Below are 27,722 nucleotides of genomic sequence, written 5' to 3' on the forward strand. Positions count from 1 at the left end.
AAAACAAAAAACAACAACAAAAAACAACAACAACAACAACAAACAAATAAGAAAACAATTTAAATAAATGAGTTTTGAGAAACACTAAAGAAAACGAGGGGAAAAAAAAAGAAATAATTTAAATGGATAAACAAATATATTAAAACAACACAAACTAATACTAAATTGATATAATATTAGTAAATTAATAAATTTAATTCAATACTGGAACCTTCCCAGCACAAGTAAGGCAATAAATAAGAAAAAGTTCGTTTGCCAAAATCTCTATTTAGTGTACACTGGTTAATAAGGTGGGCTCATTTGAATTAGCCCGACCTAGTACTAGAGAGGCCAGACAGCAAAATCACCGTCAGGCGACGTGACGATGAGATGACGATGTGGGCGGAGTGGAGTGGAGTGGTTGGGGGGGGGGGGTGATAAAAAGAACAGGAGCGTATCCTGGTTTATGTATTACGGGATGCATGGTGATTCGCAATCTATCAAAAATACACACAAATTGATTTCAGTACAAAGTATCAATTTTAAGTAGTAACTTTTGAAATTATCTAATTTAGATTTGATTATTTCGGACCTGGTAATACAGCATATAACTTGAAAAAACAGGCTGGTATTTGCCCACCCTGCCCATTATTACCAGCCGTCCCTGGATTTTGATGAAGGGATCATAAAAACATTTGAATCACTCTATGAAAATGCAACAAGTGCCGTACTACCTAACAATGAGATAGGGAATCCATTCAAAATTATAGTTGGTGTCAGACAGGGCTGCATTATTTCACCTACCCCTTTCAACCTATATATTTCTTTTTCCTGTCCCATCATTGTTTTTGTTTATTCACCTTAACTACGCCATTCACACATCTCTCATTCGTCCTTAGTGTTTCATTCATCGTGTTTTTTTGTTTTTTTATAATGATGAAGTCTTTATTCAGGAACAATGGAACAGATCATTCTTTTGTATCGTATTCAATAGGCGTGTAGCAATGAATGGAGCAATGAATGAATTTTTTTTTTTTTTTTTAGACCCAGGCCATCCTATCTAATGACCCTCTTAATTAGTAACAATTTTATTTGTTTGGTTCATTATTATGTTTAGTAGTAGTAGCAGTAAAAAGGCATTGGCATTAACTGCTTCTGTTTCCTTCGTTATGATGATTTTTTTTGTTGATTTATTTTTTTTTTTTTTATTTTTTTTTCATTCATCGTGTTTTGTTGATAAAAGGGAAACCCGAAATCGGAGCTTACATTTCAATACTTATCGTTATTTTTTCACTTTATTTGGTACTTGAAAGAAATGTCAGTATCATTTAGTGCCCATCTAAACAACATTGAAACTGAAAAAAACAAAAAACTATGCTCTGACTCTGAACACCAGCCGTCGATAATTAATTTTAATTTGAAAGCGTTTAAAAATTCTTTAATATTAGAATAACACAAGGTAGGTTACGTTAAGCAATTAGTTCAAACATTTCCTAGGCCCATGCACTTAGTCATGGATCTGTGACATAAATAATCAGCCGATTCACCTTTCGTCTTCGTGATCAAAATTAATGACCTGGCCTGGGACTGGAGTCTGAATTGGGTGGGCCTGACCCGATTTTCTTGCTTTTACTTTTATTTTGAACATTTTATATAAAACAAACTACATTGACGCTAGCTCGAACTGTTCGATTGTCAATGCGGTCATGACTGTGCTCATTTTGTGGGCTCAACGTCGTAGTCGAGAAGAGTGTCTACCAGTGCCAGTCAGTAGTTGAGTAGCCTTCAGTAGCAGTGCCCCTGCCCCCGCCTGCCTGCGGGGATGGAGTGGAAGTGGAAGTAATGTAAAAATACAATTGTATTTTAGCTCTATGCTTTTTATCACCTTGAACAATGTTCTGCTTTGATTTGACTTCAAAGAGTAGGGTACCTATCCATCTTCATTCAAAATCTCGATAGCATATATGATGATATGTGAATGTGATTATTGCCAGGTATGTCTGCCAATAATAAAGAAAACGGAGTTACTATTTTCATCCTGGATGAGAATAGAGGTAGTGGCACCTTCTCGCTATTCTCACCCCCCCCCCCCCTCGCTACTTCACCCAATCATCATCATCATCTCTCTCGTGACTGCTTTTACTTTCAGTGATACTGGACGTAAGGAGAGGAACATACTCAACGAACACCTTGCATCCAACGAACAGAGACACCCCCCCCCCCTTTTTTTTTTTAATTTTAATTTTTTTTTTTTTTTTTTGTCTTCATTGACTTTAGTAAAGTACCTTTTATGGGACCAACTTATACTTAGAGTTAGAGCCAACCTCAGATTCATTTAACCAGTAGTATATATGCAAACTCACTTTTTAAATGTTCCTATATTCTACTGAGACATACAGTTGAACTTCAAAAAAAAACCAAACATCTGCTGTCGGCTTTCAATTGACAAGAAACGGAGGATAGAAGAATGGAGACTACCTCAGGCCTCACCTGATGGTGGGGGAAGGTGGGGAGGAGTGACCCACAAACAACTGAGGTGTTGTTGGCCGTAGGGGAAACCGTGATACAAGATCAAAGAGAAAAAGCCGCCGGCACTTGGATGGTGGAATTTTGTTGTTTTTTTTTTGTTGGGGGGGGGGGGGGAATGATAATCAGAATGGGATGTACACATTCACATTTATAGTATAGGTTATAGATGACAAGGGATATTTTTTGCTGTCCCTCCAGGAAAATGCTACAGCATCCGCATAATATAATGCAGCCGCATATTTTTGCCTTCCGCATGTCTTTACCCCATATTTCGTCTTTTATATTTTAAATTAAAGAAAAATGACCTTGTCGCATATTTCGCCTTTTTCTTTTTTAATCGGCGTTTAAAAAACACCTGGCATATGATTTGTGGCTGAATAAAATGACTAGTGGGAAAGGGGGTGGGGGGCAAGCCTGATGACGGATGGTCGCTCGAAAGTCCTAATTTCCTGAGCGATCAGCGATGGATCAGGGACGCAGCAATATAAAAAAGTGGACAATTTTTTCTCTCTCTGATTTTCGCTGTTTTGACTTCAGATTCTTGTTCAGCATCAAATTTACAATAGGTTCGATACCAAGTCCTATGTGTCTACTCCAAAAATTGTTGAAATTAGAAGAACATTTTTATTAATTATATTTATTTTAAAATTCTGAGTTAGGGAGGGACTTACTTGGCACATGGGATAGGACTGACAGATGCCAGGGTATGGGATGATGGGTGTAGGGAGGGATTTACTAGGCACATGGGATAGGACTGACAGATGCCAAGGTATGGGATGATGGGTGTAGGGAGGGATTTACTAGGCACATGGGATAAGACTGACAGATACCAAGGTATGGGATGATGGGTGTAGGGAGGGATTTACTAGGCACATGGGATAGGACTGACAGATACCAAGGTATGGGATGATGGGTGTAGGGAGGGATTTACTAGGCACATGGGATAGGACTGACAGATACCAAGGTATGGGATGATGGGTGTGGGGAGGGATTTACTAGGCACATGGGATAAGACTGACAGATGCCAAGGTATGGGATGATGGGTGTAGGGAGGGATTTACTAGGCACATGGGATAGGACTGACAGATGCCAATGTATGGGATGATGGGTGTAGGGAGGGATTTACTAGGCACATGGGATAGGACTGACAGATGCCAATGTATGGGATGATGGGTGTAGGGAGGGATTTACTAGGCACATGGGATAAGACTGACAGATACCAAGGTATGGGATGATGGGTGTAGGGAGGGATTTACTTGGCACATGGGATAAGACTGACAGATACCAAGGTATGGGATGATGGGTGTAGGGAGGGATTTACTAGGCACATGGGATAAGACTGACAGATGCCAAGGTATGGGATGATGGGTGTAGGGAGGGATTTACTAGGCACATGGGATAGGACTGACAGATGCCAAGGTATGGGATGATGGGTGTAGGGAGGGATTTACTTGGCACATGGGATAAGACTGACAGATACCAAGGTATGGGATGATGGGTGTAGGGAGGGATTTACTAGGCACATGGGATAAGACTGACAGATGCCAAGGTATGGGATGATGGGTGTAGGGAGGGATTTACTAGGCATATGGGATAAGACTGACAGATACCAAGGTATGGGATGATGGGTGTAGGGAGGGATTTACTAGGCACATGGGATAAGACTGACAGATGCCAAGGTATGGGATGATGGGTGTAGGGAGGGATTTACTAGGCACATGGGATAAGACTGACAGATACCAAGGTATGGGATGATGGGTGTAGGGAGGGATTTACTAGGCACATGGGATAAGACTGACAGATACCAAGGTATGGGATGATGGGTGTAGGGAGGGATTTACTAGGCACATGGGATAAGACTGACAGATGCCAAGGTATGGGATGATGGGTGTAGGGAGGGATTTACTAGGCACATGGGATAAGACTGACAGATACCAAGGTATGGGATGATGGGTGTAGGGAGGGATTTACTAGGCACATGGGATAAGACTGACAGATGCCAAGGTATGGGATGATGGGTGTAGGGAGGGATTTACTAGGCACATGGGATAAGACTGACAGATGCCAAGGTATGGGATGATGGGTGTAGGGAGGGATTTACTAGGCACATGGGATAAGACTGACAGATACCAAGGTATGGGATGATGGGTGTAGGGATGGATTTACTAGGCACATGGGATAAGACTGACAGATACCAAGGTATGGGATGATGGGTGTAGGGAGGGATTTACTAGGCACATGGGATAGGACTGACATATGCCAAGGTATGGGATGATGGGTGTAGGGAGGGATTTACTAGGCACATGGGATAAGACTGACAGATACCAAGGTATGGGATGATGGGTGTAGGGAGGGATTTACTAGGCACATGGGATAGGACTGACAGATGCCAATGTATGGGATGATGGGTGTAGGGAGGGATTTACTAGGCACATGGGATAGGACTGACAGATGCCAAGGTATGGGATGATGGGTGTAGGGAGGGATTTACTAGGCACATGGGATAGGACTGACAGATGCCAAGGTATGGGATGATGGGTGTAGGGAGGGATTTACTAGGCACATGGGATAGGACTGACAGATGCCAAGGTATGGGATGATGGGTGTGGGGAGGGATTTACTAGGCACATGGGATAGGACTGACAGATGCCAAGGTATGGGATGATGGGTGTAGGGTGGGATTTACTTGGCACATGGGATAGGACTGACAGATGCCAAGGTATGGGATGATGGGTGTAGGGAGGGATTTACTAGGCACATGGGATAAGACTGACAGATGCCAAGGTATGGGATGATGGGTGTAGGGAGGGATTTACTAGGCACATGGGATAAGACTGACAGATACCAAGGTATGGGATGATGGGTGTAGGGAGGGATTTACTAGGCACATTGGATAAGACTGACAGATGCCAAGGTATGGGATGATGGGTGTAGGGAGGGATTTACTAGGCACATGGGATAAGACTGACAGATGCCAAGGTATGGGATGATGGGTGTAGGGAGGGATTTACTAGGCACATGGGATAAGACTGACAGATACCAAGGTATGGGATGATGGGTGTAGGGAGGGATTTACTAGGCACATGGGATAAGACTGACATATACCAAGGTATGGGATGATGGGTGTAGGGAGGGATTTACTAGGCACATGGGATAAGACTGACAGATACCAAGGTATGGGATGATGGGTGTAAGGAGGGATTTACTAGGCACATGGGATAGGACTGACAGATGCCAAGGTATGGGATGATGGGTGTAGGGAGGGATTTACTAGGCACATGGGATAGGACTGACATATGCCAAGGTATGGGATGATGGGTGTAGGGAGGGATTTACTAGGCACATGGGATAAGACTGACAGATACCAAGGTATGGGATGATGGGTGTAGGGAGGGATTTACTAGGCACATGGGATAGGACTGACAGATGCCAAGGTATGGGATGATGGGTGTAGGGAGGGATTTACTAGGCACATGGGATAGGACTGACATATGCCAAGGTATGGGATGATGGGTGTAGGGAGGGATTTACTAGGCACATGGGATAAGACTGACAGATACCAAGGTATGGGATGATGGGTGTAGGGAGGGATTTACTAGGCACATGGGATAAGACTGACAGATACCAAGGTATGGGATGATGGGTGTAGGGAGGGATTTACTAGGCACATGGGATAAGACTGACAGATACCAAGGTATGGGATGATGGGTGTAGGTATTGAGAGAAAAAGAAAAAAGAGTGGGTTCGATCTAGTGCAGCAAAAAGGAACAAAATGAAAGGTGGTCTAACCCAGTGAGCTGTCTATCCACACCGATATTGATATATATTAAAATTTATATATGAGCTAGATAATTTTCCATCTTTGCTTCCTTGTTTTGATAGTTATTTTCATCTCTGATTCAGATAATATGATGTTGGATCTAGTTTTGTGGACGTGTGATAATAAAAGACAGTGAAGTAGTAGTTGTGGTCGGTTTTGGGGCGAACAACACCTAGGCCTAGGGATATGTCAGCGAAATAAACAAATCCCCGGCAATCATCATTATCTCCAAAAAATCCCCAGACACTCCAGACACTGTCTGGCAATAATCGTTTTTCTATATCGGCAGATTTATGATAATGTGATTCGTGATATTTAATAAATTGACAGACATGATGTCAGACAGGTGATTATTCACAGTTTGGACGACTTTTTGAAACTTTGCTCTTTTAAACATTTGTTTTATACTTTTTCGAAAATTCGAAAACTTTCGTAATGCTCATAAAGAAACCACACATATAATATTGGCTGGCTCTATTTCTCTGAATGTTCGGGAAAATAAACTTGAACTTTATTTCTCCTAAAGCTCTGGAAATAATCTGAACTCTATTTCTCCTAACAATGTGCTCCCGATGCTAACTGGAAGGCTGCGTTTATTCAGTCAACTCTGAATAACTCTCTACAGTTATTCAGTCGACTCTGAACAACTGTAGAGAGTTATTCAGAGTTGAGTCGCAATTACAGAACTCATTGATTCAGAGTTGAGTCACAATACCTATAAAAAAAATAAAAGGCTGAAAGTTATCTGCCAGATTATTGAAAATTTTCTTATTTATAGAAAAAGGATGCTAAAATAGCACCAGGATTCCTTATAAAAAATCTTGTTAGGCCATCTTCAGAGTATACTTGCATTGTTATGAATCCCTATAAAGAAAATCAGTGCCCCCAGAATGGCTCGAGGAAACCAGCTAGATATATGCATGGTATATATGTATTATTTTCAGATAATCAGAATCTGATATTTTCATTTTTAAAATTATTTTTTAAAATAACATGTTGGCTGCTTTTTAACTCTCGAACATCAAACAAATTTGTTCGATTTCCCATGCATATGAACTCGAGAGCGTTAAAGAATTCTACTCATATTTTTAGAACCTTGAAAAAAAAACAACAAATTTTTAAAGCATTTATGATAACATTTAGCTAAACTAACTTGGCCAAGTACTTGTTGGAGAGAATTCATCATTTAATTTTACTTCTAATTTTCAGGAGGGGAAAACAATCTAAAAATGAGCTTACCGTGGCTCAGAGATGATTACAAAAGACCAGATTCAAGGAGTCGTTCAAGGTCTAGTTCTGGTTCTAGGGGACGTCAAAATCAGAAATTTGAAGACAAGAGGATTAAATCCAGAAGCCGCAGCCCTAGAAGTAACAGTCGTGATGCAGGAAGAGGTCGTGATATGGCCAAAGGCCGAGGGGGTGACAAATCCAGACGCAGACAGAGCAGCAGTTCTAGTAGTAATGATTCCCGTACATCTACCACCCGCCTTGCAGCTAGCACTCGTCCAAAGTATGTCAATGCCCGTATCTTTGTGGCAAATGTAAACTCTAAAGAGATAACAAAAGCAGAGATTGTCACTCATTTTGAGAAGTATGGAAACGTGGTTGGTAAGTATTATTATGACCATTTTCTTCAAATATGTCGACTTACTATTCAGTTCAATTCAAATATTTATTTATTGTCGGCATTTTAAAATGTTTCATAGATAATGTAGTCAGACTAATAGAAGCCTTTGACCGACATAGGTTTTAGCACATAGTGCATAAAAATACATAGTAATACATTTTCCTTTAAAACATTCCCTCTGGGTGGGGATCCTGACCTCCCATAGTGGGCAGGGAGGTACATGCTGTGTCTTCTATCCCCCCATACCTGTTTTCCAATTGTTTCCTGTCATTGTCTTGGAATGAGATTACTTAGTTTTGTCCTGATCCTTGACTGGGAGGGAAACAGTCGAATGTATAGTTATAGTTTTGGGAGATGATATTTTTTTCCTTGTAAATCATCTCTCTGTTATGCATTGTATTATGTTTAGTTTACATATTATATTATATGATTGGTAAACATTTGAGTGTATTCCTCTTAGTTGGGACCTGTGCTTGTGTCTGGATGAGACTTTTGGGTGATCTCAAACTAAGTACTTTAACGGTGTGCTCTTGGAATCTACATCTGTTCCCTATTTGAACCCGTTCCCCTTTGTCTTACCTTTTCTTTTGCGCTTTCATTGTAATTCTAGAACTTTTAACTATCCCATTCTCTTCCTTTTTACTGGCGCTGATATGACCTTAATGTGTTGCAAGCGCCGTAAAACCCTTAAAAACAAAACAAACAAAACATTCCCTCATCAAGATTCCAATCATGACACACAAAGAAAAGTAACATAATATTATATACATATACATATATGCCTCAGTAAAACAACTGAAATTGAAATGTAAGACACTTGATAAACATTTTCTTTGTCAACTTATTTTGCTGAGACAAATTACATACATGTATTATTGAAGCTACTATTTTTAATCTTTACATGATAGTGGTAGTTGAATAACACTATGAACATACATGGGTCAAAGTCTCAGTTGATACAAAAGACCAGTGGTGTTCTTTGATTAGTAGTTGATGATTAAAGGGGAGGGACAAATGGGTCTAGGTTGTCTCTCTGTTGTAGGTACCTGTTGCCTTTTTAAACTTCTCTCTCTCTCTCTCTCTCTCTCTCTCTCTCTCTCTCTCTCTCTCTCTCTCTCTCTCTCTCTCTCTCTCTCTGTCTCTCTCTCTCTCTCTCTCTCTCTCTCTCTCTCTCTCTCTCTCTCTCTCTCTCTCTCTCTCTCTCTCTCTCTCTCTCATATATATATATATATATATATATATATATATATATATTTATATATATATATATATATATATATATATATATATATATATATATAATGAATATATATATTTCCCATTTTTCAAATCGTTTTTATTTATACTTTCTGGTTTCTTGTAAAACTTCATGCATTATTTTGTATTGTTTTGTCATTCCCCCAGACTGCCTCATCCATCCCAAGAATTACATATTTGTCCAGTACTTGAAGGAAGATCATGCCAGACTTGCCGTGGAAGGAGAAAATGGAAGTACACTTAATGGCTTCAGGATGGGTAAGTTCCAAGTTTCAGTTGTAATCGGTATCGGTATCGGTATCGTCAAATGAACATGTTATTTGATCTACTTTACTTTTGGGGGTCCTGATGGCTCATTTGATAAAGTACTTTATTACTTTTATTCATCCCCATTGGGAAATCATCTTCCAAGGGAAGACTGGAGTAACACAATGTAAAAAAAAGACATACAAAGGGAGTCTCATCTCTGAAGTAAGGTGAATCGTACCATTAATTAAGGGAGGGAGCTCCGAAAAGTCAAAGGTCAGACACTGTTCCAACCAAAGACATAAGAGCTCAATGCAGGAAATTCAACTCTGTTGATACTTATTGCTTAACTCTCTCCTTACCAGCTATTATTAGAATTTCCCCCCAAAAATTCATACACACCCAGCACAAAAATAGACTTTTCTTATTCAAACAAAAAAGTAACAAGTGAGCTTTACAACACAGTGTTCAGTATTTATAGCTGTAATCAAAGCATTTATTTAAATTTTATAATGTACAAGAGAAATCAGAATAAGAAAATTGTCGGTTACATCGTTACAAATGTGACGATTTTCCTATGGGTGGTAAGGAGAGGGTTAACCTGTAATTAATTTTTGAGACCTAGCATTTGCTGCAATGACGTTTTTATTTTGATGTTTTATTCAGATGTCAAGATGGCCAATGAAAATCGCAAAAGTGGGGGAGCGAATAACCAAAGAGGTCGTATGAATGAACAAGGAGGTCGACCACCTCGGGACAGGGGAGATAGGGATAGAGAGAGAGACCGAGACCCTTATGGACCAGACCCGTTTATTCATGAGAGAAGAGGCCCACCACCTTTCCCTCCTGGCGAGTAAGTTCTGTGGTTATAAAATGAATAAGATAGTTCATAAAATTTGACATTTCTATTATATTTTATAACTACAGTAGGTTTTGATTGAATTGGAAATTTTGTTCCATATGGTCTTTTTGGTGAAAATTTTAGACACGAAGTACATTTACCACTTAACTCTCTCATGTTCACATGAATGGGCAATCAAACAAATGTTCATTCTTGTTTGAAGGCTATCGATGAAGGAGTGGAATTGTACACTATATATGCATATTTAATCGGTCGTTCATTTTTGTTATGCACTGCAGCTAGTGTCCATTCATGTAAGTATGACGATTCCTACTTTTCTGGATTGTCAAGTTTCCTTGGTCTGTAGAAGAATTTGTGACAAGAATTAGTTTTGAAAATATGTTAACTAGTCTGAGTTTTTTTAACACTCACAATGATAATAGCTATCATCATCATCATCATCATCATCATCATCGTCATCATCATCACCAACACTACAGTTACCTTATCATCTCTACCACCATCATGACAACCACCACCATCACATCATCTATTATTACCACCACTAACGCCACATCATCATCACTACCACTACTACAACCACCACCATTACCAATACATCATCATTACTACTACCACCATTATCACCACATCATCATCATTTGTACCACTGCTCCTATCACTAACACCACATAATCATTGCTGCTACCACCACAACAACTGCCACCACCAGACATCATCATCACCAGGACCATTACTACAACCACTAACACCGACCTCCCATTGTGGGCAGGGAGGTACTTACTGTGTCTTCTATTCCCCTGTACCTGCTTTTCAATTGTTTCCTGTCATTGTCTTGGAATGAGATTACTTGGTTTTGTCCTGATCCTTGCCGGAGTTCCTTAGCTGGGAGGGATATAGTCGAATGTATAGTTATAGTTTTGGGAGATGATATTTTTTTCCTTGTAAATCACCTCTCTGTTATGCATTGTATTATGTTTAGTTTACATATTATATTATAGGATTGGTAAACATTTGAGTGTATTCCTCTTAGTTGGGACCTGTGCTTGTGTCTGGATGAGATTTTTAGGTGATCTCAAACGAAGTACTTTGACAGTGTGCTCTTGGAATCTACACCTGTTCCCTATTTGAACCAATTCCCCTTTGTCTTACCTTTTCTTTTGTGCTTTAATTGTAATTCTAGAACTTTTGACTATCCCATTTTCTTCCTTTTTACTGGCGCTGATATGACCTTAATGTGTTGCAAGCACCGTAAAACCCTTAAAAACAAACAACCACTAACACCACATCATCATCACTTGTACCACTGCTACAACCACCACTACTACATCATCATCATCATCATCATCATCATCACTGCCTTAAATACAACCACCATCACACAATCATCATTACTACACGACTACAACCACCACCACCACCCACCACATATTCATCACTACAATCACCACCACTGCTTCATCATCAAATCTACCACAATTACAATTACCAGTCTATCATCATATTGAATTCATTATTTGTTATTTGATAAAGCAGTTTCAGTGATATTTCTTATGAATTATAATACCAATTGTTACTTTTATATAATCACCAGTATCATTATCATTTTCGTCATCATCTTCATCATTGTAAGATTAATTGTGACTTATCATTGATGTTAATGATTCCATTTTTGTACAAATCGTGTTTGTATAAGTGATATGTCAGATTCAAAGTAAGAGGTCCTTCTTTTGGTGTCAAGGATCTTTGATGGACTATGCTATTCTTACACTATACCATAAGATGGAATGATTAGAAATCCTGATTGCGGGTGGTTGGATGGGAGCATCACCCTTGAATCATATACCTATGATGTTCGCATGGGTGTACGATCCGATAGTGATGTCGTTTCTTCTTCTCGTTACTAGCCTATCCTGCTTCTTTGGTTTGTGATTGTATTTTTGACAGGGGATTTTTTTTTTTCTGTAAATCTTCTGCCTGTTTGTTCTTGGTTATTTATAGTTTAGCTTATGATATCTTTAGGTTATGATTTTGATTTACATTTGTACTATTTTTGTTAGATTGCTTGTTTTTTTGTTTCAGCGGTCTCTCATATAACCTCAATTGTGTTGGAAGAGACCTAAAGCAACAAACAAACAAAAGAAATCCTGATTTCCTTCACCACTATAAAGTTGGTTAGGGAGACCAAATCCATTTTGAAAACTATTTTCTTTTTGTACTTGAAGCTACCGTTGTTGTTCAATTCATGCATCTTTTTAAACAAAAATTCATTCTATCAAATCCACCTTTTGTTTTTGTTAGTGATTACGGCATGAGGGATCCGTATTTTCCTCCCGACCCTTATAGAAGAGGCTATCCCCCAGACCCTTGGATGCCCCCAGAGGACCCATACAGGTTGGTGATGAATTTTAAAGTAATTTATTAGCGGTGACAATGAAAAAAATCGTTGTTTGTTTTTTGGGGTTTTTTGGGAAATACTCTGCATCAGTCAAGGTAGACGTTGCTCATTTTAAAATAAAAAGTAACCATAGCTATCATCATTATCATAAACACTACTCCCACTAATTAGACAACTGCTATCTTATTATCATCTCTACTACCACTACTACAACCACTTGTACCATTGCTGGTACAACCACGTGTACCACTGCTACTACAACCACTTGTACCACTGCTACTACAACCACTTGTACCACTACTACTACAACCACTTGTACCACTGCTACTACAACCACTTGTACCACTGCTACTACAACCACTTGTACCACTGCTACTACAACCACTTGTACCACTGCTACGACAACCACTTGTACCACTGCTACGACAACCACTGCTACTACAACCACCTGTACCACTGCTACTACAACCACTTGTACCACTGCTACTACCACTAACACCACATAATCATTGCTGCTACCACCCTATCTCTACTCAGTAAATTTCTTTTCGCATTGTGAAAATCCATCTATAAATATTTTAAGTTATGCAGTTTTAAAGCTATCATTGGTTTAGACGACCCACAGAGGGGAATTTTGAAAAGGGAAGTAAAAGAATATCGGACACTTTTTCAGCCTTTTTTTTTTTTTTTTGGAGGGGGGGGGGGGGGGGTCATGGCTGTATTTTTCTCAATAAAATAAGTGGAATCAGAAAATGAAACATGGCATATTGATCAGATAATGTGTTGAACGCATTAGAAGAGTTCTCACTTATATAGTTCTGGAGCTGAATGGCTTTGATCAACCATTACCTTGTAAACAATTCATCAAAATTGATCATTTGGAGCATTCCTGGAGTGTAATGTTGTGAAAACAAACCATGCAAATTATGATTATTATTAATCAAAATAGTCGAAGGATCATAGGGATTTATCCCTCCGGCATATATTTGTCACAAAATAATGTATGAAACACAAGGGGTGAACAGTGGCATAATATGTGATATTGCATCTCTTGAAATGGTACAGGCGTAGATGCTATATTTACATTACTCAACATCTACAGTACAATGCCATTGGTTGCAATGCTAAGGTTTCCATATTTTTATAATTGAATCTTGTTGTTCCAATTGTATACCGTTTATCACTATTAAAGTCACAATAAAATTATGTTACACAAATAAATTGTATCACATAATTGTTAATGCACTAAATGATCTTTTCATTATTGTGTGCTAGAGAGAGAGAGAGAGAGGGGGGGGGGGGAACTCTCATGCCTTAAGAAATTACATTGGGAACGAGAAATTAGACAAATGTATTTCAAATGGGATGAAGGCTATAATTTGAACTCAATCAAATCTATGCTGGAATTGTAGACCAAGTATTATTCAGTTTAATAGTCAAATTATTAGTAAGCTATGAAAACAAAAACCGATGATGAGTGTCTTGAACACTTCCCTGTCAAGGAACAACATTGGGAGAATATACTGATTTTAGAATTTCCCTGAAACTCACAGCTATTGCACTATATTTAAAAATCTAAATTTTAATCAAAATTCATGCTGGTTAAATCATTTATGAGCTTCATCAAACTCCTTTGACCCATTTTTCCAATAATCCAAAGAAAAAAAGTTTTATTTTAAAAAGTAATTATTATGCTATTATGTAGGTTCACAATGAGCTGTGCCATTTAATCACTTAGAATCATTCTTATTTGCTAGAATTTACAATTTGAGTGTCTCGGCGAGCAATAAATAGTTGGTAAGGGATATGTTATAATGTAAATGGTTGCATGCTTTAAACGAGTATGTCTTGTTGGATGGAATTGTGTAGTTTGTTGCAAACAATGGTGGAATAGTTTAATTCATATTGGATGTTTGAAGGCTATGAGTGTAATGAGAGTTTAATATTAATAAATGTCTCGTTATTAAATGATCTCTCATTCTCTTTACAACTCTCATTATGGTGACATACATGTTATGTAGAAGAAGGCAAACTGTGAGGTAAGCAAAACAATAGAAACTCTGCATTCTATATTAAGAGTTACTTAATTACCACATCTACAAATGTTATTACAATTACTACATGTGAGTAGTCTTGACAGATTGTCCATTTATGAAGGCCATCCGAAAAATCAGTTAATTAGAATGCTGCATAATTGGAATGGTTTATGGGTAGTTGAGTGGCGTCGACTATATTTATTTGTCTAAATTATTTCTTGATCCATGCATACTGTTGACCATATTATATGATATATTTTGTCTATGCAATTGACAAAGCACCTTTTGTGATGCCTTGTTTAATGATATTCATCAACCACCATGTCACATGGTAGATCAAGAATCCTACCATAACACCAGAATATGATTTCTTCCACCCAGGCGTGACCCATATGCTGACCCATACAGAGATCCATTCGCTGGAAGAGCACCACCTCCACCAGCAGTACCTATTGGGCCTGTTGAGTGTGAAGTGTTCATTGTTAATCCACAGCTAAGGTGAGTCCTGATCTTTGGCAGCATTGGCATCTTTTGTGCTGTGCAAAGTCGATGGAAATCAATGGTCTTAGAAATAGATATTTACTAACTAAAGGATTTGAAATTGTTTTGGGACGTTTCAGGTATACATTCTATTTAAAATTAGATAGGAAGAAATAAAGTCTAATGTTGCTGTTTACTGTAATTTATTTTTATTCCTGTTAAATGCATCAACTATTGTTATGTGCAGAGCACATTATTTGCAGGGATTGTAGCCATGATGAAATCATCATTTAAGCTTTTCAAGAAGGCAAATGCTAAGTGGATCTTATAGATTTAATAGAATTTCAGCCCGTTTCTAAATACTTATATTATTGCTATTATCATCTCCAGAAAACCTTTGATGATTTTTTGTCAGATTGTATTTTTGGAATCAGTGAATATTAATGTCGTGTGGTTATTACTATCTTTTCTGAATTTAGTCGTAAAATAATTATTTATAGAACATTTTATTTGCCATAATTAATTCTATATATTATGTGTAATTTTTAACTCATCAATGAGTTTTTAAGTACACTGTTCACAATATTATGCCAATGAAAACTATCGAATAAACATTTTCAATAAGCGTTGATTTAAAGAGTGAAAATTTAATCAATATTTATTCTTTTCACAGCTTTCTCTTGTTCCAAAAAGTACTTTAACAATGTAATGATACTGCTATCGTTTTTACTATTGCTTTCAATTGGTTCTCATGTCTGCATTAGAATTAATAATTCTGTTCTCTGAGAAAGCTTTGTTAATCTTTTTTCAGGACATATGGTGAAATAATTGAGAGGAAAGTGAAGGAACAGTCCATCATTACAACCCTTTCTGTCATTCCTGAGGGCCGCACTGCACCACAAATGGTAGAGGAATTGACCGTCAAAGGGGGATTGTTTGCCATATTTCTCAATGCTCAAAATGAAATGCATCGTTCTCTGACACTGAATATTCTGCATGGCACTCCCCAAGGTAAGCACGTGAAATTATAGTGTTGAATTTTTTTCGTAATGAATTTTGATTAACAGTTATGTAGAGTAAGAGGGTTATGTATTTCAGTCTTATACAAGGAGTGCTGTATTTTTCTTCTTTAAGTTTTCGTCGATCCTAACTGCTCATTTTTGGGGCAGATGCGGGCCAAGCGATGTAGCTTTCCGATTTTTAGAATGGAGATATCGTCGTTTTAAGATAAGTTGGCAAAGTTTTCGAATAAATAATTTTTTGCGATTGCAATATTTTGTTTTCGGCCGATTTCGTTTCTTATGACAACTAATACAACTTCAAGTAACAGCAAGGTCCCCCATGAAAAGATTTTAGTTTTCCTGATTTTCATAATTCAGGATTCAGTTTGCGAGTTCATTTCAGCTTATCATGTATTCATCAAATGGTATAGTTTTAAACAAAAATCACAAGACAACTTTGGCTGAGATTACACTAATTTTGAGGTGTATGTGCCCAAAACCTTTTTAATTTAGCAATTAATATGATTTGAACTTATGGATTATGTCATTGGTATTTCTGTACCTGGATTTAATTTTTTTTTTTTAATTATGAGATGGTACACTTAATAACACACATTTCTGTAAGTGCTTTTGTTTTTGCTTTAGCGGAGAAAAGCGATTTCGATCGAGTTTTGATTTTGAAAGAAACTTTCCCGAAGCCAAATTTTGAGGTTGCTATATTTTGAATTACCGCCGATTTACGGTTTTATTTAGCGTATTTTCATTTGGGAGGAGACTTTTTTTGATGTGCAATTTTGAAAGATTTCGATCCATCATTTCTGATGTACCGGCGAAAGACGGTTTCAATTTTCAATTTCTATTTCTATTTTGATTTTGGAAGACTGTTTTCCGATGCGCAATTTTGAAATGGTTATTTTCGAATCATCATTTTGGTGTAATGCTGAATTACGATTTCATTGCTCAATTTTGATTTTTCTCCGGCATTTTTCGACCCATCACATTTTTCTAGAATTTGCAAATATGAAAATGAAGTTTGTTTTTTTACCTCAAAGATATTTATTGAAAGCTGAATTATGCTGCAATTAGTCATAGAAATTCGTTTGCATTTACACAAAATTTAATACCCCTGATGTGGGCAAAGTGCATTCTTTTTAAAATAATTTATATTCAATTTTATTAAATGTTTAATAGAAAATCGTATTTGAAAATGATAATAGAAATATTATAATTATAGCCCTGATTTTTAGAAATAAATTGGTATTGATATTTAGGGGAGATCAAATTCATTTTGATTTAGTTTACGATTAAATAATGAGCAAATAATTCGGTTCGGTCTTTTTTTAAACCGTTTCGTCTTACATTTTATTGGAAAACGCGCATGTTATCAGGTATTGAGTGACTAATTTAAAATCACATATCATTTTCACCATTTACTTCATTTATGTGAAAAAATCTTTCACATAGTGAGTCGTCATTCTTTAATCTAATATCATATAATGAACAGAATAGCTAGATACTCTTTTCTTGAATTTTATTGTAAGTATAATTATTCCTTAGTTTTTTTTAAAGAAAAGATGAATCCATAGACTGATTCCACTTGCTTAAGATTGAAGAGTTACACAGGAATTTTTGTGGGAGTATAATTTGTTTTGAATGATATTCAATCATTTTCTCAAAACATTATAGATGAATTAATTGCAAAGTCTTTACATGATGGTTTGAGTCAACGTATGGATGATAAAATCCTAAATTTTCTCTTTCATTTTGTTTATTCGGTTTTGTGATTATCAAACTCAATTGATAAAAAAAATTTTCTATTTTCGTCTTTCCCGAATCCCTCTTTGGTTTCAGAACACAGAAACATGCCATTGAATGACGCAATTGGCCTAATCGGACGCAGTTTTGAAAAGTATGTTGAAGAGTTAAGAGCTAAAACTAATGCTAACTCAGCCGCTCCTTCAACATCGAGTGCTGGAGCTTCTTCAAGTCGCATTTTCCTCCCTCCTTCGTCCGAAGTCACTTATCTTTTGAATTTGCTGGCAGACAACAGAGCTTTGACGGTGCCAGAATTGGACAGCGTTATCAAGTACTTGCAGGAGAGAAGGGACAAGCTGATTGATGTTGATAAAAGACCAGTAGTCAACGATGGTATTTATATATATTTTAAAAATTTTGTATAAACCTGAGATATACTCCGTTTTCATTTTTATCTGGTTTACATGCTATCGTTGCCCATCTGTATAATATTGATGGTAACTACTGGTGGGTTATCTGATAACTCTCTTCTATTCTCTTTCCCTCCCTACCCCATTGCTGTCCTTTTTTTAACATGCTTTCTAGCCATGCTCTCAAATAGGATGATTTGGTTTTACAAAGCTACTGACTGTCCCCGATGTTGTATTATTTTACTTATTTATTTCTCTTTTTTAATATGAAAGTGAAAGAGGATAGTTTCTTTTCTTAAGAATGCCCAAATTGTTCGACTGTATAATGGACAATATCTGAAAACGGAGAGCGTCTTACATCAGTGTATGTTTAAGAATTGAGTGCTCACATTCGAGAAACAAAAAGTAAAATGCTTCAATTCTTTGGGGGAAAAAAAATAACAAAGAGCAGAGTGATGTTGACTTCATTCATTCTTTCTTTTATAAATAACCAGCTCTATTTGATGATTCAGGGTGCGACACTAATCGGTTTTGATGTCAATTGTGGTGAGTTCAATTTTCCGACCTAAACCGTTTTGATTGTCAAAAATGTACAGTAGCTTGATAACCAAAACTTTCATTCCCGAACAATACATGAAACATATTGGATACACAAAACCATCACATTTTGCTCAAAACTCTTCTTCAGCCAATACCTAAAACAATAAAAACCTCTGCCATCTGTCTGGAATTTGAGTGAAGTATTAACCCCCGATCCTCGACCGTTGTATAAACGTAACACACCATTCCGACCCCAATACCGCGGCGGTGGTTTTAATGTAACACACCTTTTCCGAGCCACACACCCGTCAGTTGTAAAAACGTAACACAGACCCGACCTTGATTCAGTAAAAATTCCATTGTGTTCTTTATGAAATAAAAGCCGAAGTTTGATTGATTGATATTATTAGTTTCAACAAATCAGCAAACAGTTTATTTAAGCTGTTCGAGTTGAGTATAAAGCTAGTTATTGATGTATGAAATGACGCGATCAAACTCGAGTGACGCTATATCTTAGCTACGTCATTCAAACTTGCTAGGCAAGTACTGGGAACCGGTCGTTATTTCCTGTTGACCCCAATGCGGTACTAGAGTTAATGTTTTTATTTTTTTTCTTATTGGCTGTAGAAGAGCTCTGAGCCTGAGATATTCTGTATTTGTTTTTTGTTTTTAGTCTTTTCCAAAGCTGTATATTCATTTTTATTCATTACTTTTTACAGTCCACAGCTTCTAGCAACTTGGTATCACATTTTCAATTCTCATAATTTTTCCATTGTAAGCCTGGCTTTCAAGAGATGTGGTTTTGAAAGTAATGGAAAGAAACTAATGCTTTGGAACTTAAGCAGACTAAGTCTAGTTGTAAAGTTACACGCCTATGTGTTTTTGTTTCGTCTCCTTTCCTTGCTGTATAAGTTTATCAAGTGTTGATATTTTATAAGGAGTAAATGGGACATTGTACAATAGACTAGAGTCTAATTTTCTAATCCGAAAGGTAGCAAGCAATTGCTATTGTCCATTTCATGCTATAGAAACCAGGGTATGCTCTGGCCTCATGGGTCTGAAGTAAATAACAATGTGAAATTGAATGTAAGCTTCAATTGTAAGAAAGCACAACTTAAAATAGAACAATAGATATTTATAAAAGGTGTGCAATTAATTAAGTCAAAAAAGGGAAGGTAGGGAGGAACTGTTTTATTCAATGTAGAAAGTGAAATAAAATAAGTGTATATTGTTGGAAAATTAATACAATGGAATTGGAAATAAATACAAAATATAAGGATGTAGGTATTAGTATAATCATTAGTGGCAGTACCAGCAGCAGAAGCAACAGTAGTACTTTTAGTAGTAGTAGTAGTACTAGACTGCGGCAGCATCGTAGTAGTAGTCATTGTAGTAATGATACTGGTATGTAATTTATGGAAAAGATTATGGATAGTAGGGGGAGGGGGGGGGGGACCATTTACATGGCTCTGAAGGACTATTACTACTAGGTGGGACATCGAGCATTGTAAGACAGAAATATATTTGAATCGATTGAGTGTCAGATCCGTTGCAAACACTGCTGTAGTGTCTCTCCAATCCTCTCTTTCCTCTGAGACCTGTCATCCACATTGACACTTCTTCCATGTGTCATTTTTCTTCCAGTCCTTTCTGTTTTTCCTGTTAGCACTGCTTTTTCTACACCATTCCCTCTTAAATGTGACCAGGTTAAGTAATGTGGCGATTTAAATCATAAATAATAAATGTTTTCGTTGGCCATAAAATTTCCCTCTGTTCTTGCAGATATCTTTAAAAATCTTCTTAGGACTGTTTTCCGCAATGAATTGCTGCAGAAGAAATGAAGTAATTTGCTGGATCTTATAATAAAACAAAGATATACCATTGTGCCATTTAGGAATACCCAACCCCAACCCCCCAAAAAAGGCCTAAACGACACTTCCACTTTGAGTTTTTGGATTTGGACATTGTTTTAAAACTCGAAAAATACAACAAATTTTTGGCAGTTGGCTAATCTTAGATGTGTTTTTTTGTAAGGCATGTAAATTAAATTGCTATCATAGTGTTTTGGTTTTCAAATATTCCTGAAACTTTCCTCTTTGTTAGCATAGAATTCAAGGGTAATTTTCCCAAGTTAATGGATTTAATTTAAAGAAATTTCCCTTGAACATGCCTTAACTATTCTTTCCTTTAGTTTGGTCTTCAGTAACAGGTGATTGCGTAGAACAAACTCCAAGTACCATACTGCATTGTTCATTGCACTGATGCCAAAAGATGATTTCTTTTTTATTATATTTTTTCTCCATTCAATATATTGTGATAAAAGTGCACAATAAATCCAGCACTATCCGTCTCTTTTTAGAATGCGACGAAACCGTATCTTGCACATTCATCCGTTCACATCCAACTTTTACCAGACTTTATGTGTTTTCTGTAACCATTTCTTTTTTTTTCTTTTTTTTTTTTTTTTCATTTTAAACTGGAACTCTACTGTGTTTGTGCTATGTATAAGTGGCATTGCGAATTTGTAAATGTTGAAACTTTTCAGTGCTGCTTTATTTATTTTTGCAGCTTACCTACATCACACTGCATATTCTTTGTCATGGTTATACACTGACAGGTTGGCTTCCTTTTCTCTCAAATGATGGAGTTCTATGATCCATTATGGCATTGTTGAACAACTGGCATTGTTATATATTCTTATCATTGGAAATCATCTTCCATACGAGGTGATTCGCTCTGCCAATCATATTATAAAGAATATGAGGGCAAATAACTTCTGAGACTGAAAAACTTCAAGAGAGAAAAGATTCAGCTCATAATGAATTTACAACTGATTCTCTCAAGGGCATGCTGAAAGTACCAAACAGAAGTACATTTCTACTTTTGTATGTGTGTGTGTGTGTTTGGGGTGGGGGGAGGGGGGAGAGAGAGAGAGAGAGGGAGAGGAAAGCTGTCTTCTAAAGAATAAATTAGACAGGGAATAACTTTTTGGAAAATATCTTATAATCAGCTTCAAACTGGAATGTGCCAATGAAATATCTCCATACCTTTGTTTCGTAAACGAGTTACAACTGGCACACAATTGGTTTAACGATTAGTTATGTGATCAGACTCAAGAGGTGGTGCTGGATAGGAAAACCAGTTAAAAATGTAGAGTGCTTTCTGGAGTGGCTCAGGGAACTGTATTGGGGATACTTTGCTTCCTCATTTTCATAAATGGCTTGGGCTAAATCTATCCCATTAAACAAGTCTGAATTCACTCGCAGACGGATAGTCTCTTATTCGGGACAATAGGAGACTATAATAATGCAAATGTTTTGTAGTCAGATTTAGATTCACTTATACAATGTTCATACGTGTGGCAAATGAATTTCCATCTTGAAAAGTGCTGTGTGATGTCAAACTCCACCAAGAGAAATACAGTGAGCTTTGATTATAAAATGCTGGGCCAAACACTCAAGAGTCCACCTAAATAGTACCCTGCAATGGGACCATCACGTTCTCCACATTTTGACAAAGGCCTAAAAAACACAATGTTATCTAAAGAAATCTTCACCAATGCCCTGAAAAGGCTCTGGCACATACTCAATTTATTAGACCAATATTGGAGTATGCTTGTACTGCTGATAACTGTACAAATATTCAGAGAACAGCTGCAAATTTCCACAAGACAGAACTAGTGTGTGTGACGGCAGCTCCTGACAACCTACTGAGATTGCAACACCCCAGTCTGGTAGAGAGAAGGCACAAATACGTCTATTTCAGACATAAAGAAGTCAAAATCAAACACTTGACCTTAGACATTCCTGGCTATATCAGCAATTCAAATAACTGATATTCCACCAGTCTTCATCACATTGACAAATTCCATCTGCCATTCGCAAGAACAAACACATACAAATTCAGGTTTTTTCCCTTGGACAGTGAGAGTCGGAACAAGCTGCTGCATGACACGATAGACGCTTAAGACTCCATATCATATGAAACACGTTTTCCACATACACAGAGCACCAAGAGGATTGAACGACTGGAGTGATAGTGATAGGATACATGTGATTCGATAGATTTATAAATGATTTGTATAAAGTTTGCAGTGATGGGCAAATTCTACCTTTTGTATCTTATGGACTTGAACTTTAACCCTTTCTTTTTTGGGGTTCAAGCAGTTTTAAGTGTTGCTAGCGCACATTAAATTCCTGAAAACAAACCCTTTCCTCGTGGCTCTCTGTCTTAGTCCTGGATGAGACCTTGTTTACTGACAGTTGATGGGAGGTATGGCTACTGATATTCCTCTGGCTCTCAAAAATAACTTCCTTTTCCCTGCAGTTTTCTGTTCTTGGCCTATAATGAGACGGACTTGTTTTTACCCATACTTGAAAGGAGACTTGTCTTTGAAGATGGTTTTTTTTTGGGGGTTTTTTTTTGGTTATTTTTCTTTGGGTTGGGATTTAGAATTAGGACCTATCTAAGTGTCTCCATTTTGCTGAGGATCCCATGTTATTGTCTGTGTGACTGGGTAGCCTTAGGCTGGGCACTGGTTTAGATTGTTCCTGGGACTTTAAACCATTTCCCTCCGTCTTACTTTGATAACCTAGGCACCTTTGGCATCCTGTCGTGGGCAGGAGGTCACTTGCTGTGTCTGTGCCTGTTTTCTGAGCTGCTGTCTGTCTTTTTGCTGAAATGGAATTGCTTGGAATTATCCTGGCCCTTGTGGAGCACCTTAGCTGAGAGGAATAGTCAATATTTAGTATTAGTTTTGGGAGATTAATTTTTTTTTCCTCTAGTAAATCATCTCTCTGTTATGTATTGTTAGTTATGTTTTCTGTTCTGGATATATTCTGTAAACATTTTAGTCTATTCCTCTTAGTGGTTGTGTCCGGATAAGACTTTGAGGTGATCACTAACTAGGTACACTGATGGTGTGCTCTTAAAATCTACAAATGTTCCCTCTTTGAACCTTTATCTTACTTTTTCCTGGGTACATTTACTTATAATTCTAGAATTTCTTCACTATCCCATTATCTCCCTTTTGTTGAACTGACCTAGATGCGCCACAAGCGATGTAAAACCTTTAAAGACATAACACCTTCTAAGCTCGGTTGAGGTGACTTGCTCATGGCTATCCGAGTATCTACTTGTCACAATGTGAAGACCATACCATTCTCATGTGATTAAATACAGTTTCTTTTTCCTTTTTTTTTTTTTTTTTTTTTTTGACACATAGATGTTGTTGCAATATTAGTGATAAAATTATACAAAATTTTAATTCAAACAATTAGGCTGTTGAAACAAAAATTAAAATTGCAAATTTTCGAGTTTTGTGAGTCTCATTCTTTAAGTTGCTCCAATGAGAGTTGCTCAATACGCTGTACAGTGGGTCCCTGGCGAACAGCAACACTTAACATGTAGGACGTGACATGACGCCTGTTAGGCGATATTAGAATTTTTTCAGACAGAGACAATACTGTTAATGGCCAGGTACTCATTTTACATCTGAGTACAAGGACCTTCCGATCAGAAAGTGAGTGTCATACTACAAGACCACATAGCCATCTTAGATTGAAGTAACATAATTATTCAACCGATGAAAAGATTGGTTAATCAGTTCGACTCATGTATTCATTATTCTTTTTTCAGATAAAGATGGCAAAACCGAGAGAACAGACAGGGCATCAAGCGAAACAAGCAGCAAGGCATCCGAGTCTAAAAGGGATGAAGTGCAAAGCACTCATGAAGAACTTACCAAGAAGATCTTGAGCATCTTTCAAGGGGTTGACCCAAACATTGCCAACAAACTGACCACCCAGTCATCTAGCAGTGTGGCTCAAGTTCCTGCTCCTAAACCTGCCCCGCCACCAGCACCATCGGAAAATCTCGCCTCGTCAGGGGCAAAGTCAGGAGGGGGTGGAGCAAACCTTATCAATTTTGACAACCCCAACGTCCAACAAGCTCTAAACAATTTGATTCAAAGCGGACCCGATCTTTTGAAAAGTTTCGGCTCTGGCTCAGAACCGCCGCCTCCTCCAGCATCTTCAGCAGGGCTTATGTCCACGTCTAACATCAATCCAGCACCACCTCTGTCGAGTTCTGGCCAAGGAGGTATGATGGGCAACAGCCAGGGAATCCCAGCATCTCATGGCATGGGAATGCCTCCCCATCAGGCCAATGAAATGGCAATGGCCATGGGGATGGCAATGCAGGGAGGTGGTGACATGAACATGGGGATGTTCGGCCATCAGCAGTATGACAATAATTTGGCTGCATTGACCGCTGCCAACTTGGCTGCCTTCAACATGCATGGGATGCAAGCTATGGGAGCCATGGGCGGCCAGGACTTTAACAATTTTGGCCCCATGCCGCCCATGGGAGGAGGAGGAGGAGGAGGAGGAGGAGGAGGAGGTCAACCCCCACCCCCACCCCCTAATCAAAGGTACTAAGGAATCAGCAGTTTGACAAGAGAGGTTATTTGCCTGAAATGAGATCATTGTTTTAACTCAAGTTACACAGATAAACTGCCAGCATCAATTTTGACGTCATCATAAATGTGGACTCTTAGTTGATGATTCTTAGTTATGTGGTATTTCTTGTTTGGTTCTCGGAGCCCTTTTAGTCTAAACCTAACTAATGAATCATCATACGTGCATGGGTACCATGGAAGGTTTTCTTATCTTATAGTTTATGATAGCTCCAATGACTTAAAATTTCATGTTATATTGCTGCATTTCCACTTTTTTTTCTTCTGTTTTTCTTTTTGCCTTCTACTTTTATTTATTATTATTTTTTTAAAGAATCAAATTTTTAAGAATGTCGATGACTGTTGTAAAGTTTATATTATTTTTGTTATAAAATTGTATAAAGCCTGCAACAAGAACTTGAATCATGATGTGTATCTCCACGCTTAGCAACCAAATCAATTAAGACTGACTAAACCAATGATACTTCTTTATATTGTATTCCTTTTTTTATTCCTGGATGCCATCAAACCGGTTTTTTTTTTTAGCAAGGGTATGATTCCACTCACGATGATGTAATGAACTCTCTGCCAATTTCCACATGTGTGATGGTCTGACAAATAGGCTACAGAGATTGGATAAAATGTTAATCTTTTAAATTGCTAAAGTTAACTTTTCTTATCAAAGTACACTTTTAATGATCAAAATGTAATGGTTGGGAGAGATTGTTACAATTGGAAAATAAGTAAGAAAATCACACTTGATTTGAAGATTTACTTGGAATTTTAGATTTGAGTTCATCGAGAAAAAATATTGAATGAAACACTTTCATCCATAATTCCATGGAATCCAAATTCATAGTTTTCAGATATTTAGTGAACAAAACTCACAAGTCACATAAATTTTTATTGATTTTCCACTCTAAATAAGATAAAACCCTAATGTCTCAAACGATTCTAGCACATATTTTTGTGAATGATGATATTGACAATTCGCGTTTTATTATTTCCATTTCTTCTCATGTGCCCCAACAACCGTCAATAACATGATCACACTTTCATCTCATCCACAAAAATAAAAGGAATTGTCATCTTGATCCATTTTCATCAGTCCAATATTGATGTATTTTTTAATGTTAAAAGTTTTGCATGTTTTTAAAAATTCTTTGTCGCTTTTTTTTTTTAGAGATTTTTTTTGTTGTTGTTTTGGTTTTTGGACGATTAAATGATGGTCATGGTCATTTTTTGTGTTCATCTTTTTTATTACTCTTAAAATGGAAAGTGTCAAAAATCATATAGTGATTTTATTTACATTTTTAAAATAAATGTTATAATGGCAATTTCAAAGGAGGGAATGCATTCGGCGATCTCCTCAAGTGGAGAAATGTAAATCACTATTCTCTCCTCCTTGCCATGAAAGAGGGAGGTTGATGAATGTTTCTAGATTCTAAATGTAGTGCAGTATGCCTTTCTTGTCCTCTAATTCCTCATTCTCTGGATCCAATACACGAATTTTATACATTTTATCTTTTTTCTTTGTACAAGTTTTGCATATCTCTTGTTTTCATGGATTCCTTGTCTTAAATTATTTTATTCGAGCAAGGGTTAGGAATACATGTCACTCAATCTTTATATCTATTGTTGTTGTCTCCGCTATCCCCTTTTACCTATAGTACTTCCATTTGGTTTTGTGTCCTTCTGGATTGAAAGCATTTCCTTTGATTTTCTTTTGTTGATAATAAGAGGGACTGCTTCGTGTGCCAACCAGGTTCTCCATAGCAAGCATTATGTTTTTCCGCAGCTGAGCACTGTTAAAACTATAGGGTAAAGGCATTGACATCGAAGGGATGGACTTTAACTTCCACAAATCAAAGCACATGTGTCAGAAATACATTCTGTCAGAACCCAAAGAGTCCACAGTGAAAGCAACAACCCAGCCCCTTAATGTTTGGTTGAAGACGATGACTGATGGTCAGGAGTCAAGGCTAGATGGGGGTAATCCTTCCCAAATTTTTGACAGGGGATATTTTTTTTTTCTGTAAATCTTCTGCCTGTTTGTTCTTGGTTATTTATAATTTAGCTTATGATATCTTTAGGTTATGATTTTGATTTACATTTGTACTATTTTTGTTAGATTGCTTGTTTTTTTTGTTACAGCGGTCTCTCATATAACCTCAATTGTGTTGGAAGAGACCTAAAGCAACAACAAACAAACAAACAAACAAACCTTCCCAAATACATCATGCATGGAACGACCCTTTACAAACCAAGTAATATCCCAATAGCCAATTTAATAATATTAATACTTTATTGCATCCCAAAAAGGAATTT

The 27,722-nt window shown here is 37.3% G+C and overlaps 1 protein-coding gene across 1 annotated transcript; it reads left to right on the forward strand.

Annotated features, from left to right (window-relative positions):
- The first annotated feature begins 1,299 nt into the window (after positions 1-1,299).
- LOC144976692 (uncharacterized) lies at positions 1,300-26,632 on the forward strand. The gene is made up of 9 exons (XM_078921038.1): positions 1,300-1,438; positions 7,538-7,936; positions 9,360-9,470; positions 10,125-10,311; positions 12,622-12,714; positions 15,136-15,252; positions 16,046-16,245; positions 18,087-18,383; positions 24,578-26,632. Exons 2-9 carry the CDS (start codon positions 7,558-7,560, stop codon positions 25,375-25,377), a joined length of 2,184 nt encoding a protein of 727 aa, XP_078777164.1. The 5' UTR covers positions 1,300-1,438; positions 7,538-7,557; the 3' UTR covers positions 25,378-26,632.
- The last annotated feature ends 1,090 nt before the right edge of the window (positions 26,633-27,722 follow it).

Source organism: Berghia stephanieae, chromosome 7, assembly GCF_034508935.2.
Source record: "Berghia stephanieae isolate SIO BIC M18660-M18661 chromosome 7, UCSD_Bste_1.3, whole genome shotgun sequence".
Lineage (NCBI taxonomy): Eukaryota > Metazoa > Mollusca > Gastropoda > Nudibranchia > Aeolidiidae > Berghia > Berghia stephanieae.

Bases quoted from the DNA above. Each gene is read 5' to 3' on its own strand.
- LOC144976692 (XM_078921038.1), top strand. From the start codon at position 7,558: ATGAGCTTACCGTGGCTCAGAGATGATTACAAAAGACCAGATTCAAGG. The intron at 9,471-10,124 runs GTAAGTTCCAAG...TGTTTTATTCAG, and splicing joins ACTTAATGGCTTCAGGATGG to ATGTCAAGATGGCCAATGAA. The intron at 18,384-24,577 runs GTATTTATATAT...TTCTTTTTTCAG, and splicing joins AAGACCAGTAGTCAACGATG to ATAAAGATGGCAAAACCGAG.